Source organism: Osmia lignaria, chromosome 7 (assembly GCF_051020975.1).
Source record: "Osmia lignaria lignaria isolate PbOS001 chromosome 7, iyOsmLign1, whole genome shotgun sequence".
Taxonomy (NCBI): Eukaryota; Metazoa; Arthropoda; class Insecta; order Hymenoptera; family Megachilidae; genus Osmia; species Osmia lignaria.
In genome coordinates, this window is record NC_135038.1 from 11,503,194 (window position 1) to 11,520,084 (window position 16,891).

The window sequence follows — 16,891 nt, forward strand, 5'->3', positions numbered from 1 at the left end:
TGTCATGAAAGATTGATTTCCGCTTATAAAATACACGTGACAGCATAACACCGGTGCTAATTTACTTGGAGAGTTTTAGTTGTGCTCAAATACAACAGAGTTGCAAGCAGTCTCGTCGTTTAACCTCAGAAACCTTTATATCATTAAATAAATCCTTATATTCGATTGATTAAAAATGTGTTAATTGCAGTAAGTACAAATTTTGGGATTTATTAATTTTACACATCTTGTGAAATGATGTTACATTTTATATAACCTTCTAGACAGCAGTACAGTTATCATTATACTCAATAGAATTAAGTTATGTATTTCGTTTGAAATATATCAAATATTACAACAAAATAGATTTATATATAAGAAATGAGTGAAATTGCACCAATTAATGATGTGCCTGAAAGCAATGGTGGGCCAGATCAGCCCATTTACAATGGAGAAACCGAAGAACATACCAGTATGATAAATTTTTGTTTCAATTTAATATTAACACAGTATTTAATCGGTCACATGTTTAATATAATAATTCATTCCTTAGACAAATCACCAGCAAGTGGAGAGGATAAGACACCAGATTCTGTATGCGATAATGGAATTAAAAAGAATAACACATCTGTTGTGGGTAGTAATGCTACTAATACAACTAATAGAGCTAAAAAGAGGAAAAAAGCACCTAGAGATGCAACTGCCCCAAAGCAGCCATTAACAGGTTATTTTAGGTATGACTTTGCGTATCCAAAATAAGTAGATATAAAATAAACAAAAACTATTAACTAAGTAAGAAAATCCAATACAGGTTTTTAAATGATCGAAGAGAAAAAGTAAGGAGTGAAAATCCAACATTGTCATTTGCTGAAATCACAAAACTTCTTGCTTCTGAGTGGAGTAATTTACCTGCTGATCAAAAGCAACAATATTTAGATGCAGCAGAACAAGACAAAGAACGTTATAATCGTGAGTTTAGTGATTATAAGCAAACAGAAGCATATCGTTTGTTTAGTGAAAAACAATCTTCAGAGAAACAACAAGAAAACAGAAAACAAGAAAGGAATGGAACAGATCTGAACTCTGAGCAGAATGTATGATACTTTCATTTTCTTCAGTTTTTTGTTCATTATAATAATAACAACAACAATAATAATAATAATAATAATAATAATAATATTTAATTTTTTCATTAGGATATCCAACAAGATAAAGACAATGACTTTACAGGCTTTGATATACCTATTTTTACAGAAGAATTTTTGGATCATAACAAAGGTAAATGAAAATAGTTTTCATATTTTCATGAAACTAATTTAGAAATTTCATTTATGTTTCATGTTGTATTCATAGCATGTGAAGCAGAATTAAGACAACTGAGAAAAGCCACCTCAGATTACGAGGCTCAAAATGCTGTTCTTCAGCGACATGTAGATAGTCTATATGCGGCGGTAAATCGTTTAGAATCTGAAACAAATCAACAACGCACGACAAATCAGGCTTTACAACGTCACTTAGACTCTCTTCGTTCACAATTAGCTGGTTGTTTTGCCACAGTACCACTCCCAGGTTAAATTTTTAAAATTATTCTTCAATCATTATTTGTGTTTTATACTGTTTATAAATATCGATTGTTTATTTCTAGGAACAAATGAAGGTGCAACGTTACAAAATATTGATAGTTACGTGGAAAGACTCGAATCATTATTAAGTGGTAATGCCGAACAGTCTTTGCGAAATGCTGTGCGTAATGCCGTATCTCGCCTCGAATTAAGTGGATGACGATCGCCCCCCGGTAGTACAACTACTACATCAATAAAACATCATCGTTCAAGGCATTCACATCGAAAATAAAAAAAAGTAATTATATTCTTTTTTACATATTTTGTAAAATATATATATATATTTTTTTTTAAGTTACATATGCTGCATACGTTGACAATGACAGTATATCTGTACCATATGTAACAATAACTTTCTTCTTTCGTTTTATGGTTTGAGAATCATCTGTTATTTTTTAAGTGACTATAATTTATACGATATAATTACTTATATGCAGTTACACATACGAACATAAGCTATTCGTTTATGTAATTTACATACATATGTATATGTATGTACATGTATAATTACTCTGTAGCATAATACCAAAGTATCATAATGGTACTGCCGACTATTTATTAATAAATTTTTTAAACTTACTATTGATTTTTCTTCATATTTTTCATAATATTTTCAAGTTGATTCCATGAGTATCTGGAAATAAAGTAGTAACACATAATAATCATAGGTACATAAGTACATATTTCAAAAATAGTTTTCACGACCATTTTTACCTAAATGATGCTGCATTTGGACGTCGATTTTTTTCCAAATCACTTAAAGTATTTTCAATTTGTGGCGATAAAAATTGTACTATCTCAGTCATTGCTGGTAAAATTGAACGTAATAATTCAAAAGTATTATGTTGATTTGATATTAAGGATTTTTTAACAACACTAGATATAACATTGTTTAACTTATTCCTGAAATTTATTAGTTTAATAAATTACTGTTCGAAAATCGACGTAAAATTAATTGCAAAAAAAAAAAAAAAAAATACCAACTGCAATGAACGGTTTTCTTTGTAATATGAATTCCTAGTAACGTTATTTATAAAATCAATAGTTTGTTGTTTATGTGGATGATGATCATGAACTTTCATGTAGCATCCGAAAATAGGGGGTGAGCAAATCAATATGATGTATTCTATTATATGACATGGATAATTTTTCTCACCCTTAAGTAGATTTTGTAGAATGATCATTACCTAGAATTTATTGAAAAATATGTCCGATTATGATATGTTCTTTCGAAAAAGGTGTATATGATACATACCAGATAAGAATGCTTATGCATTAAGTTGTCACTGGTAATTGTAAAAAAATTCGTCACCAATATTTCGAATATCAAGTGGATAAAATCTGCTTTTGCATCTTTAAAACACTTTAGTAATGAGTCAGATACTTTAAAATTGTTTGTATTAGTAATTGGAGTTATTAAAAGAGTCATATACTGATCGAAAAGATCTCGTATTAGTACTTGAAGAGATATATCACTTTTAACATTAAGGGTTTCTATGCCTAAAAGTATCATAGAAAATGTCTTTTTTCCCAAATTTTTTAAAAACGGCTGTTCTACCGATAATATAGTCTTATTCAATAATATTTTAAACATATTGTTTGGTTGGTTCTACGGAAAAGACTTACGTTAATTTATCTTATTTACTTATTTATCAATTATATTTTACAGACATATATATTTATACTTACTTTAGAATATAGCATAGTAGAGGTACAAAGAATTAAAGTCCCAATGCATCTGTATATCCACAAAGCTAATTCAGAATCATTTGTTTCTTCTGTAACTGGTGTAAGGATCCATTTTTCTATATGATTAAAATATTGTTTCCATTTTATGTCATACTGAATTCGTTCTTGTTCAGTCTGAAATATATAAATAATTAATACTTTGTGACTGATTTATACCTTTAAATTTTTTAAATGTATACCTTCAAAATGTTTCGTTTCTTCATAGCGTGCATCATAAATATTAATACAGATTCTTTACTCGTTTGAAATTCTTGAATATCATTAGATGTTTCAAACATTTGTTGTATTTCACTTAACTGTGATACATAATTCTGTAGAATTTTTATTTCATCTCCATTTGTATTATGACCAATAATAGAACATTTTATCCATGCCTACAATTCAAGGGTAGGATTACTGAAAACTTCATTACTGAAAACCTTTTATTGAAAAACTTTAATTACCGACTTGAACAATTACTGTATCGAAATTTTTTATTTCTTTTTTTAGGTCTTGAATTGCTTGTTTCCTCTCCAGTATTAGCATAAGATAATACCTTGTGATTCTAAAATGAATTTAACGTGATATATTCATAATGATTGTACTTGATAATTATTCCTATTTTACCTAATGTCTTTAACGATTATCGAGGACGCAAAGTGTTGAAATAAAGACATAGCTGAATGTTTATGCTTTTTTGCTATTGTTGGATTTCTCAGTGCTTCTAAAGTAAATGCAACTGCAAGTTTTGCGATATCTCTGTAGTGATCGCTGGTAAGAGCGGGATCAAAAACCAGCTGCCGTACTCTACACGCGACGTAACACCATAAAGCAACCAACATCTTTTCTACGCCGTCTACACCTATTAAATAACTAAATTATAGAAACAGATGGAAATTAAATAAATAATATTAGCTAATCAAAAAATAATGAACCTGTATTAGAGGAGTTAGTATTAATGAGAAAAACACATTTGTCGAAAACGTTAATTAATTTTCTTGTTAATGTTCCAACTATTTTATTTGGACATTCTAACAAATACCGATCTATCCATCCACTTAGTAGCAAATGTTCTCCTAATTCCATGTTACTCGATGATAAGACTGTACCGAATACATCGACAAAATTACTCATCATTGAACGGGAAGTATCATCTTTACGGCAACATACAGTATTTACCTACAAATAGAACTGAAATAAATGTGGGATTAATGAAATTAATTACAATAAAAATTTGTACTATACCGTATCTATATAGAGAGAAGCTATACTTGTAAGATTGAGCTTAAGATCACTGTACAAGAGAAGAACAGTCAACTTTCCTTTCCAAATTAAGATATATTTTTTGCTATTCTCACTATTGTATTCTCTTATCGCTGGTAACAGGTCAAGCATTACCGAACACTGTAACCAAAAAGTCATATATTTATAATAATAATAATAAACATTTGAAAGAAAAACAATTTAAGGTACTTACGTAAAATACTTACAACATTTGTAGTGTCTGCAGTTATTGCTAATGTTAAAAATAATGAAATGAAATTATATAAACCAGTTATAGTAAATTCTTGAACTTTGCTTTTAGAAAATTTTGAATAGATACGACTTTTGATTTGGTTCCAATGTTTTGTGTCACTGTTACTATAATTTATTCGTAAAAATGATCCTGTAATATATACTTAAAATTACCGTCTTTATTAAAGTTGCCTTAAAAAAGAATACTCACCAAGTAAACGTAGAAACATTCCATAACTTGACTCTTTGACACATTCTACATTATTAATTCTGTCTTTTACTTGTTTAAGGATATCTGTAGCTGTTTTCCTATTAAAATACTTTGTTTTAACAAATTGTGGTAAATTGCATCGCATAGATGTACATAAGTTATTTACATACTTTTCAACTGATAAAGTCCAAGGACCAGTTGCTTGTAATAAAAATGGTTCATCTAATCTTTTATGAAAGCAATCCCACAGAAGAGAAATTATTGATACCCGTGGCTGCCACCAATTAATAACAATAGTATTTAATAAAGGTATCATGATACGTAATTCTTCATCAATTGCATCTCTTTCACCATCTTTTCCACCTTTAGAGATGTATGTTTTCAAAATTTTTTCAAGTTGCTCATAATTTGGCTTGATCTTTAACAAATATAAAGTCCATGTAAATTTAATACAATTAAATAGAATGTATAAAATAAAGTATAATCACCCTTGAACATTTCGATCCCAAATATACACCATCATTATTGTATCCATATAAAAGTGAAAGATTGTATATTATCCAAAGACAAAATAATTCAGAATTTTTACAAGGTACTAAAGATTGGTATCTAGATTCTTGTTTACTGTCGGATATATTTCTATTTAATAATTCATCCATACAGTCGTTTACATAATCCCAAAAAGTCTATACATAAAGGAAAATTTGTAAATATTTTATGACATTGTTTCAATATGTAATAATACAAAAAATTCTAATACTAGTACCTTTGATTTCATTCTTTCAGATAAGTTATCAGTAAATACTTGAAACATAAGCCATAATTCTCGAATACAAGTACAATTATATGGAGTCTTTTGTTGTAAATTTACCAAAGGCACCTAAAATATGTTACAAAAAAGATTTAATCTGTCTAATCATAACTTTCTTGGATAAAGTATGTCTTTTACCGTTTCAAACACTTTTAATGAAATATAAATTAGATCATTAATAATCATTTTTTGAATGTTTTCAAATTCATCTAATTGATTTTCCATTGAATACTGGCAATATGTGTTTCTTGTATACATTAATGAAATAAAGAGCCATCGTAATTCTATGTGCATATGGTACATATGATATTCTGGTTGTGTGCACTGCAACATATAATTTATATTAAAAATATATAGGCAACATTATACCTTTCAGTGTAAGCCTTTTAGATATGTATTTACATACCTGATTACCCAACTTAGAGGGTGCATAATGAAATGTAGCATCTGGGATACTTCTTAATCGATTAAGGAATCTTTTCATAGTATCAAATAATGCATTAAACTCTTCTTCAATGTTCTCGTTTATAACAAGCAAGGAATGAAGGTCCCATTTTATGCTAAAAAAAAGTTATGTTATTAAAACATGAACAGTTTAAACAATAATAATTATAAATAAGAAAAACTACCTTACCTATTCAAATATGCTCGAATATATGAAACAAATTCAGATACTGTACATCTTATATAATAAAAGTCAGTATTGTCTATCGTAGAATTTAAAACTTGACTATAACTCTCATGTCTACAGAGGATTTTCAGCTGCATACTGTGAACAAATATTTAAAGAACTTAAGAGAAAGTCTTTTATAACCATATGTAATAGGATAAAATAAGTATTTCTCACTCCATGCATTTTATGTAATGTTTCAAATCTAACAGAACTGTTGATGCAGACACAGTGCATTCAAATAGTTGTATGTCCACATCTGACAAAAGGCGTTCATCTCGTGGATATAAAACATTTTCCACTTCTCCACTTGAGAATAAACCATCTTTACTTAATTCCCAATCATTAAAATTCACCTTTCCATTGCAATTAAAAGTTAAACAAAGATCCATCTGTACCATGACTTATCAGTGACTACAGAGGCAAAAGACTGGACATGTCTTTGTTTTCAAGGGGTTATGATTTAGGGGGTCCCAAATGAGACACTCCTAGTCCCGCTTTTACCGCACCACAGACTGACATCTGACAAGACCCAATTTTCTCTCCCTTTGATTCTATTTTCTTTTCAATTCAGCACAAGACTGAAAAATTATTAAAATAATTGTTTGACAAACTTGTGCTTTAAAAAGACCGCCATAAATTTTTTGAAATTTGATCCTAGCGCCATCTATACAAAAACAGCTGAAACTACTCAACAAGTTACCGATCGATTGTCGGTAACAGGGGAAACTACGGTAAGTCGATAAGTAGTTTCTACTGGTTTCCGATAGGGAGCGCTGGTTACCCCTGTTACGGAAAAGCGATCGGTAACTTGTTGAGTAGTTTCAGCCATTTTTGTATAGATAGTGCCATAGTCGATTTAACTTGTGTATTCGTGTAGATTCCTTGCGTTTTGCGTTATTGTTGCATTGTTTATTGATTGTTTAGAACGCTGTAAAATCTAAATCATACTTGAATTTAATGTTATATCAGTGATATTTATTTAGCGAGAAAACATGGCAGATGATGATTTCGACGGAGACGAGTAAGGATGGTATTTGAATAATCTTGGATTTCGAATTACATATTCTGTGTTAACCTTTACTAGTTTTTTATTTAGTCAATATTCTTTAGCGAAATCATTAAATTATATTATTTAAGGGTTGCTGATGATTTTGATGATGTTGATGATGACGATAATATCGAATTGGAACCTCAAGAAGAAGACGGTGAGAATATAGAGTTAATAGCAGCTGGAGAAGCCACTGGTGGAGTACAAAGATCAAAAAGAATTACAACAAGGTATATGACAAAGTAAGTAACTATAAACATTGAATTTTACATGATATTTTCTTGAATACAAGCAACAAATGTATTTTGTATGAATAATATATTTGTAGGTATGAAAGAGCAAGAGTGTTAGGAACTAGGGCATTACAAATAGCTATGTGCGCTCCTGTGATGGTAGAATTAGAAGGAGAAACAGATCCATTGCAAATTGCAATGAAAGAACTTAAACAGAGAAAAATTCCAATTGTAATTAGGCGCTATTTACCTGATAACAGTTATGAAGATTGGGGAATCGATGAATTAATTATAATTGATCATTAAATTTCGATTTATCTTGTATATTTGAAATATAGATTTAAGATAATTTAAAGACTAAAAGTAACAAAAATTATTTAAATGCATCAAATTGTATGTACAGTTTTGATAAAGCCCTAATATACAGTCTGTACAAATATGTAACTAAAGAATTTATGCATGGTAAGAAACTCGCAAAATTCTTTGCTTTAATTTTTTTACTTTTTGTCTTTCAAGTAATTCTTTTTGCGAATTTGATATTAATTGTTTGTATTGATCCCACGCTTGTTCTCGTTGAATTTTAATTTCAATAATTTCATTTTCATTGGTATCATTGGTACCGTAATTTACTTTTGTTTTATGATGAAATTTCGTGTGTTCATTTTCGTAACGACAACTTTCTACCTTCATCAAGAATTCATATTGTTTCTGTGCTTTCTGTTCCATAATTTCAAAGAGATGTGCACCTAATGGACCTATATAATGAAAAAACGACGTAAAACAATGTATTTAAATTCAGGTTTTGTATGCATTTCGGAAATTTTTATGCAAGAAGCCCAACCATTCAACTCGTATTCATCGAAAGATCTTTGAGTTTTTGAATTCAAAATACAGTTGATAGCATGTAGAGAATACAAGGGAAAATGACCGCATTTTTGTAATAAATTTTTCCCAAAGTCTGTATACTTTGCAGTAGATTCTTTTACGTGTGGTTTCAATTTGTCTTTCTTTCGGAAAATTGCTTTTACTTCTCTGCAAGCTAGCGCGCCAATTTTTTTTCCTTCTTCGTTGCGTTTCGTTTCCGATTTAATATTTTCTATCGATTCGCTAAATATTTCATGCGTATTTAATTATGTCAGACATTTATCGTTGTTTTATTTTCAAACAAACTAAACTTATGTCTACAAGAATTCTCACCGTAAAAGGCCTGGTCTAGTATACGCATAAAAATTTATAATATGTGGAGTTTTACATAAATCGGATATAAATATTCGAATTTGAAAATGCATACTTATGTATCGAAGTGGTCTATAAATTATCATGATTATCAGAGGTTCTTGATTTGCTTTTACACGACCTGAAATAAAATTAAAAGAAGGTGAAAGCAATAGAAAAATACGGAAAATAAATATGTATACCCCAACGAGGATAAATGTCGACACACGAGTTTTCCTTAGATGGCAAAATCACGAACGAGAATTCTTTCTTCGAATGAGAATGTATCGGTATTTTGTAACAAACCCTTAAATAACATATAAAATGATTATATTTCCTAGGTAAATCATGTGAGACAATTAAACGAGAAACTTACGGTTGATCAAGAGGTACATTTCCAAAACTTACAGTGCTAGGAAAAGAAAATATCGTCACAATTTTGGCGAAAATTTTTATCTCCATTAATTGATTATTGAAATAGCGAATTTTTAATACGTCGTTATAATCTCTGTTTTCGTCAGGTATAAATAAAATATTTATTTTTAAAACGGATCCAGGATTGAGCCACTGTCTCTACAATAAAGAGACTTTTTCAACCTACGCGCAATTTGAAACTTAAAGGTAATGAATATGTATTTTTAAGAAGCATAAGAACATTTATCCACCTGAAAGACATTTGCAATTCGAAAATATTGACTTTCCAGTGGTATCAATAGAATCGGACATGGTTTAGAAAAGTAGTTTGTGATTTCGATTATTTTTTCTTGAACTTTAAAATTGTCAGAATCAAAGGTAAATTTTAATTTTGACGGTACTACGCTTAAAAAAATTTTCTTTGTGTTGTTTTCAAAATTTTTATCCCTTTTTTCGTACTTATTTACACGATGTCTAATTTCATTGCATACAACTTGCATTTCGGTTTGAAAAAATCGTCCTTGCGGCAATACTGTCAGAAGGAGAGTCTTGTATCCATGCGCAATATGACAAGAAACATGTGAAATTAAAATATATAAATAGTATATATTATTTCGTATAATCTCAGATTGTAATTTATGTCATTTCCATCTGTTTACAAGCTTCTGATCATTTCTGACATGTACTGACAGAAACAAAAGAGGATGCACGATGGCAAGAGTGCGTGCATATATTTCACAATAGGAGTACATATTGTAATATATGTATACAATAAATATACAGTAATCGTTTTTACATAAACGATGTTATTATTTAGCTGAAGGAACTATTATTTGTGCGATGCACTTGCAATAAATTGTAGACTGCAAAAAAGAAAGTAATACGCTCAACGATACATGTATGTATATATATACAATGTACTGCATACATGTTGGAGTATGACCAAGTATGACTCACGCTACTATGTCAGTTTTTTACGGTTCTGTAAACTATGTTTTTATAAGTGCTTCCCCATTTGTATAAATTAAAAACCTGGGCAATCATGAATGTGCAGAAATTACATTGTGGGGTATGTTGTTTTAAGTCTTCGATTGAATGCATTTCTCTACATAATTTTTGATTAAATCGCAAAAATCATAAAGCCGGAGGTTAGATTCATGTGTCACTCATTTGATTTCCCTTTAATTCTTATAATTAGTAATGTAAGAATTTTGTTAGTATTTTACTTTAATGTGTTGTAATATAATAGCACTTTTGAAAATATTGAGTTAACGTAAATATATTGTATCGTATTACCTAACGTCGTATCAATACGTTAAAGTGTTAATTTCATAGTATTTTTTTATGAAACGTTACAATATCATTTAATAATAATTTTTTTTGTAGAAGGATTCCTGACATAGAACACCAATGATTTCAATGTTTTTTTTTCTTTTTTTTTTTTAGAATGAAACATTAATTTCTTTACAGTCACCTTTATTACAAGCTATATTTTTTGGAGATATAGACGAAGTTCGAGCATTGTCAAGAACAGAGGATGTCAATTGGAAAGATAGAAAGCAAAGTTCTCTTTTACATGCAGCTGCATACAGAGGAGATGCATTAATAACAGAAACACTTTTATTAAATGGAGCTGCAGTCAATGCGAAAGACAAAGAATGGTTGACTCCATTACACAGAGCTTGTTGCTCAGGGAACCATAATGTAGTAGAAGTTTTATTACGTCACAAAGCTGATGTCAATATCAGGGATCGTAGTGGACAAACTCCTTTACACGTAGCAGCAGCGAATAATGCTGTACAATGCATAGAATTGATAGTTCCACATTTAAGAGACATCAATGTAGCAGACAGGTTTCTATCCTTCATATTTTTTGCATTAACATTCATTTAAATGTAAATTAATAATCGATGAAATAGTTGCTAAAGTACCAAGTTTTACAGAGGTGGCAGAACAAGTTTGCATCATGCAGCCTACAATGGCCATCTGGAAGCAACAGAATATTTGATTCAAATCGGTAGCGTGGTAAATGCTTCTAATAAGCAAGATCGTAGACCTTTGCATTTTGCAGCATATATGGGACACGATGGAATTTTAAAAACACTCATAGCAAGAGGAGCAGATGTGGATGTTGGAGTAATAAAACTATTCTTAGAATTTATATTAATTTTCTTTCTGTTACAATAGATATATCTTTATGTTAAGGATCGAGATTTATATACTCCGTTACATGCGGCTGCAGCTTCTGGTAACGTAGAATGTATGCATACATTAATCGAGTTTGGAGCAGATATTGAAGCAAAAAATGTTTATGGAAATACTCCTTTGCACATTGCGTGTTTGAATGGTCATGCTGATGCAGTTGAAGAACTAATGAGTAATGCTGCAAACGTTGGTGAGATGATTTTAATATTTCTTAAATTATTAATTTTTGCTCGATTTTTATAAGAAGAGAGATGATTTTCGTAACAGAGGCTGTAAATTATCGGGGACAAACACCGTTACATGTTGCCGCTGCTAGTACTCATGGTGTTCACTGTTTAGAAATACTTTTACGCGCAGCTTTAAGAATAAACGTTCAATCGGAAGATGGACGTACGCCTTTACATATGACAGCAATTCATGGTAGATTTACTCGATCAAAAAGTTTACTGGATGCCGGAGCACTGCCAGATACTAAAGACAAAAATGGAAATACCGCTTTACACGTAGCTGCTTGGTAAACTGAAACCATTCACCTAGTTCGATAGTAATTTTTAATATCTATTAAAATGTATTAAATGTTACGTAGGTTTGGCCATGAATGTTTAACGACTACTTTGTTAGAGTATGGTGCATCTCCAGCAGCGCGTAATTCGGAACAACGTACAGCATTGCATCTTAGCTGCTTGGCAGGACATATCGAGGTAAAACATTTATATGTGTACATATATAAACTAATAAAATGTGTATATTTATATATATTTATTTATATTTTTTTCCTTTTGAGCTCGACATATTAATGTCTGAATAAAAATTCACAGGTCTGTAGGAAATTGTTGCAAGTCGATAGTCGACGTATAGATTCAAGAGATATCGGTGGTAGAACACCGCTACATTTAGCAGCGTTCAAAGGATCTGTGGATTGTTTAGATTTATTATTATCTAGTGGAGCTAATTTTCGATTAACCGATAATGATAACAGGTTGGCACTTCATCATGCAGCCAGTCAGGGTCATTATCTTTGTGTTTTTACTTTGGTCGGATTTGGAAGTGATTCTAACGCACAAGATGTAGACGGTGCGACACCTTTGCATTTAGCTGCAGCGTCCAATCCATCAGATTCTGGTGCTCAGTAAGTCTCTGGTCATACACAATTATACACAACTTATACAGATATTCGTATAATTTCTAAACTTAAATTTCTATTTTTGACGAATAGATGTGTTGTACAGTACTTGTTGAAACACAGAGCAGATCCACGTTTACGTGACAAACGTGGTTTTACTGCTATTCACTATGCAGTAGCAGGAGGAAATCAAGCAGCTTTAGAAGCTTTGTTAGACGCTTGTCCGCCAGAAAATTTAGCAATGTCGTCCAGTTGTACAGGCAAACAAGAACCCCCTTTACCGGCGCTAACACCTTTACATCTTGCGGTATAATAAATAATTCAACACTCATAGGTTCCCTTGTCGCAATTATGGTAATTATATGTGTATGCGTGTTTGTAGGCATATCATGGACATAGCGAAATACTAAACTTATTGTTACCATTATTTTCGAATACCAATATTAAAGAGGATACCGGTAAAACCCCATTAGATTTAGCCTCGTATAAAGGCCATGAACAATGCGTTCAATTATTATTAAAGTATAGAGCTTGCGTATTGGTTCAGGTACGACTATAAAAGGTACTTGTTATTTTTAAGATGATTCTCGTATAGACTATAATAATTATCCATGTATCTGCAGGATTCTATCACAAAGCGTACTCCAGTACATTGCGCAGCTGCAGCTGGTCATTTTAATTGCTTAGTACTTCTTTTGGAAAATGCTGAAGACTCGAGCGTACTTAATTGTTACGACGCTAAGCAACGCACTCCTTTAACGTTGGCGGTGGCAAACAGTAACCCTGAGTGTGCCACGTTACTTTTAAAATATAAGGCTGATTGTAATTTGCCAGATATAAATAAGCATACGCCATTATTTCGAGCAGTGATTAAAGAACGTGATCATCAGTTGGTAGAGTTATTACTATTGCATGGTGCACAAGTGTCTGTGCAAGATACAAATGGTAAAACACCGCTACATTTAGCTGCTGCCTGTGGAAGGTTTGTGCTTTTTTTTCTTTTTTTTTTTTAATCGTATTAAAAAAACTTGGCCACATTTTTATTCAATTGCATTTACTTTGTTTGTAGAGTGAAAGCATTAGCTTCTCTTATTAAAGCTGATTCTGCAGCTGCTACATTAAAAGACGATCAGGGTTGTACTGTTCTTCACTGGGCTTGTTATAATGGAAACTCAAATTGTGTAGAATACTTGCTGGAACAAAATGTAATCGATTCGTTGGAGGGTAAATATAGTATTATAATTTTAATTAAATCTTTATCTTCGGATTTATGTTCATATTATTTTACTACTAATGCGTAGGTAATCCATTCTCAGCTGTTCATTGTGCTGTATATCAGGGATCGACGCATTGTTTGGAATTGCTAATAAACAAATTTGGAGGAAAACCAGTTGCTGCTCCAAGAGATGTTCCTGGTGGTCGTCTGCCTTTACACGTTGCAGCTAGTTCAGGATCTGTAGAATGTGCCAGACTTATTTTAAGTTCTGTAGGGCCTGAATTAGCTGGACTCGAGACTCCGGATTATGCAGGTCGAACGCCTCTTCTCTGCGCTGCTATTACGGGTCAATGTAGTGCTATTGGTAATTTTGATTTTGATGAAAAAAGCTTCTTGATTGTACTTACTAATTTTTTGTGTATTAATAACGATTTCGTAATAATAGAATTATTGCTTGAATGGAAAGCTGATGTGCGTGCTGTCGATTGTAACAAGAACACAGCGCTACACTTGGCTTGTGAAAGACAACACTCTGCCGCTGCTTTACTGCTACTAAATTGGATTGATTCGCTTAATCTGAACGGTGAAAATACCTCACAGTCGCAACAACAACAGCAGCAACATCAACAACAACAACAACAACAACAACAACGTATAGCTGTTATTAATATGACCAATGAACATCAAAGAACTCCATTACATTTAGCAGCAAGAAATGGGCTTGTAACGGTAAGCAGCGCAGATTTTTGTAAATTGCAGAAAACTTGATGAAATTTAGTTTTATTATAGGTGACACGACGTTTATTGCAATTAGGAGCAAGTGTTGTAGCTGTTGATAAGGAGGGACTTACTCCTGCATTAGCTTGTGCTCCAAATCCAGCTGTTGCACGATGTTTAGCCACTATTCTTGCTGCACATGGTACATATATATATATATATATATACATATAATATTGCAATTAATTGTTATTTTTTAGAAAAAAATTGTTATTAATAAATGTATTATTGGCACAGGTCAAAATTGGGAAGTTGCACAACAGTCATTGTCAATTCAGCAAACATCAGAGGTATATTTAAATGGTAGAAGTGGTGATTCACAACACAGTTCAGATTCGGAGTTTTACTGACACTAGGAATTTCGTTTAGATCATTAAATAGTAAAAACTTAAATATTGACCAGCTTGCAATGATGAGAGTTAAATATTTTGAATATACTAGGACTATGAGAGTACGCAGGTAAAAATAATTGTGATTGAAAGTTTACACAATGACGGAGATTTACGAGAATAAGCAATTGAATGACGGAAAGGTATATAAATTTAGATCTTATCGATGTATCCAGTTAATCATTTGCAATATTTAATGTGGCTGGACTATGAAGAAAGTACCAACATTAGAAGAGGTGGAATCTAAAGAGAAGTGAAATTTTGTCAACTATAAATGCAATAAGAAATATCAGTATGTTTCCGGAATATATAAATAAATAAATGACAAGAAGAAGAAGAAGAAGCTGGCAACAACGAGCAAAACAAATTGCTTCTTCTTTATATAAAATAATTTTCACGACAGATAATTCAATATATTTGTAAAAATTGTACGTGAAAATTGTTATAAGAACGCATTTTTAAGACGTGACAAAAAATGCAATAATTATTGCAACAAACGAGTAATTCAATATTTAATTTTGTCAATTTGATATAATTGCGAAAGACTTAATAAAAAATTAGTATATTTGTACCCTTGAGTTATTTCTTTTCTTTCTTAGTTCGCTAATTAATATAACTTTAAAAAAGAAACAATTCGATTATTCTAAACTAAGGGGTCTCAGATACCCCAAGATGACAGGTCGGTGGGCAGAGTCACTGGGGTCCCTGACATCCCAAGCTGATAATTTGTCGGTGCGCAGAATGTCCACGGGGTCCCTGACACCCCAGACGATATTTTGTCGGCGCACAGAGTCACCGGGGTCCCTGACACCCCAAGATGATATTTTGTCGGCGGGCAAAAAGGCAACGGGGTCTCTGACACCCCAAGATCGAAGCAGGTTGTACCCATCACTACCTCGAACAAGTGAGTTTCAGGATTTGTTCGTTTTTAGGTCTTATATTTCGCTAGATCCGGTCATACCCATCACTACCTCGAACAAGTGAGTTTCAGGATTTGTTCGTTTTTAGGTCTTATATTTCGCTAGTTGCTACGGGGTCCCTGACACCCCAGTGGTGTAATATCGATATGCAGCGTAACCGGTACCTCGGGGTCTCAGATACCCCGAGTGCCGTAGTGTCGGTAAGCCTAGTGTAATGGTGCTTCGGGGTCCTTGATACCCCGGATGCCAAATGTCGGTATGCAAACAGGGTCACCGATGTATCGGGGTTCCTGACACCCCAAGACGATATGTCGGTATGCAGAGATCGTCACTGGTGCTAAGGGGTCCCTGGCACCCCAGATGCTAGATTATTGATATGCAAAGATAGTCGCCCGCGTTTCGGGGTCCTTAATACCCCATTATGGTATCAGATCGGTATCCAGAGAGCGTCACCGGTGCTCCACTTATGGAGTCTCAATCCATATTAAAGTTTAAACGATTGAAGCATTAATTATAATTATTTATTGGAATTATAATTGGAATTTATAAAAGTTAACATGTCTTCGCAGTTTGATAAATATCGAAGGAATGAATGTACAGAAAAGTTATTTAAATTTTGTTAATAAAAATAAATGATTAGCGAAAATGTTTAATTAAGGCAACTTCCTATTACTTCATGTGTTCCTGATACTCTGGATACATTTCGAGCACTCTCTTGGATTTCTGCCACTTCCAACGACCTCCTTTTGCGTTATGTTTTCCTACTAAAAAGAAGTATTTTTCAGTTCAATTTGAACTTAGTGATTTTATAT

General features: G+C 32.0%; 5 protein-coding genes across 12 annotated transcripts; 3 read left to right on the top strand and 2 right to left on the bottom strand.

Moving 5' to 3' along the window:
• Positions 1-46: 46 nt before the first annotated feature.
• Hmg-2 (High mobility group protein 2) lies at positions 47-2,319 on the top strand. The gene is made up of 7 exons (XM_034336194.2): positions 47-189; positions 264-451; positions 533-713; positions 791-1,073; positions 1,176-1,257; positions 1,333-1,548; positions 1,625-2,319. The coding sequence occupies exons 2-7, from the start codon at positions 361-363 to the stop codon at positions 1,759-1,761; spliced, it is 990 nt and encodes a 329-aa protein (XP_034192085.1). The 5' UTR covers positions 47-189; positions 264-360; the 3' UTR covers positions 1,762-2,319.
• Positions 789-7,003, bottom strand: LOC117609615 (protein MMS22-like). 4 transcript variants are annotated; one of them, XM_034336187.2, is made up of 20 exons: positions 6,714-7,003; positions 6,501-6,635; positions 6,273-6,426; positions 6,005-6,190; positions 5,822-5,935; positions 5,544-5,741; positions 5,226-5,473; positions 5,056-5,153; positions 4,820-4,845; positions 4,575-4,733; positions 4,265-4,508; positions 3,957-4,191; positions 3,798-3,894; positions 3,530-3,724; positions 3,291-3,464; positions 2,857-3,210; positions 2,586-2,788; positions 2,316-2,504; positions 2,182-2,235; positions 789-1,446 (listed from the first exon to the last, which is right to left on the bottom strand). In XM_034336187.2, coding segments are annotated over exons 1-20 (3,288 nt in total). In that variant the 5' UTR covers positions 6,938-7,003; the 3' UTR covers positions 789-1,445. The 4 variants fall into 4 exon arrangements, with proteins under 4 accessions (XP_034192078.2, XP_034192077.2, XP_076545048.1 ...); XM_034336186.2 differs by having other exon boundaries at positions 4,820-5,007; positions 6,714-7,002; XM_076688933.1 differs by having other exon boundaries at positions 4,820-4,995; positions 6,714-7,001.
• Positions 7,004-7,392: 389 nt separating this feature from the next.
• Positions 7,393-8,357, top strand: RpII18 (RNA polymerase II subunit RpII18). The gene is made up of 3 exons (XM_034336196.2): positions 7,393-7,560; positions 7,677-7,829; positions 7,916-8,357. Exons 1-3 carry the CDS (start codon positions 7,532-7,534, stop codon positions 8,124-8,126), a joined length of 393 nt encoding a protein of 130 aa, XP_034192087.1. The 5' UTR covers positions 7,393-7,531; the 3' UTR covers positions 8,127-8,357.
• A 656-nt stretch (positions 8,358-9,013) lies between these two features.
• On the bottom strand, positions 9,014-9,949 carry LOC117609620 (cilia- and flagella-associated protein 221-like). The gene is made up of 4 exons (XM_034336195.2): positions 9,701-9,949; positions 9,412-9,608; positions 9,239-9,342; positions 9,014-9,177 (listed from the first exon to the last, which is right to left on the bottom strand). The coding sequence occupies exons 1-4, from the start codon at positions 9,947-9,949 to the stop codon at positions 9,014-9,016; spliced, it is 714 nt and encodes a 237-aa protein (XP_034192086.1).
• A 311-nt stretch (positions 9,950-10,260) lies between these two features.
• On the top strand, positions 10,261-15,615 carry LOC117609616 (uncharacterized). Of its 5 annotated transcripts, XR_004582630.2 has the most exons (17): positions 10,380-10,518; positions 10,896-11,302; positions 11,393-11,585; positions 11,655-11,844; positions 11,922-12,168; positions 12,241-12,355; positions 12,473-12,783; positions 12,871-13,084; positions 13,160-13,324; positions 13,401-13,759; positions 13,847-14,001; positions 14,079-14,357; positions 14,439-14,722; positions 14,783-14,912; positions 15,008-15,060; positions 15,140-15,229; positions 15,317-15,615. XR_004582630.2 is itself a non-coding variant. In XM_034336191.2 (16 exons), exons 1-16 carry the CDS (start codon positions 10,492-10,494, stop codon positions 15,149-15,151), a joined length of 3,141 nt encoding a protein of 1,046 aa, XP_034192082.2. In that variant the 5' UTR covers positions 10,380-10,491; the 3' UTR covers positions 15,152-15,615. The 5 variants fall into 5 exon arrangements, 3 of the variants coding, with proteins under 3 accessions (XP_034192081.2, XP_034192082.2, XP_034192080.2); XR_004582629.2 differs by having other exon boundaries at positions 15,008-15,229; XM_034336191.2 differs by having other exon boundaries at positions 15,140-15,615.
• The last annotated feature ends 1,276 nt before the right edge of the window (positions 15,616-16,891 follow it).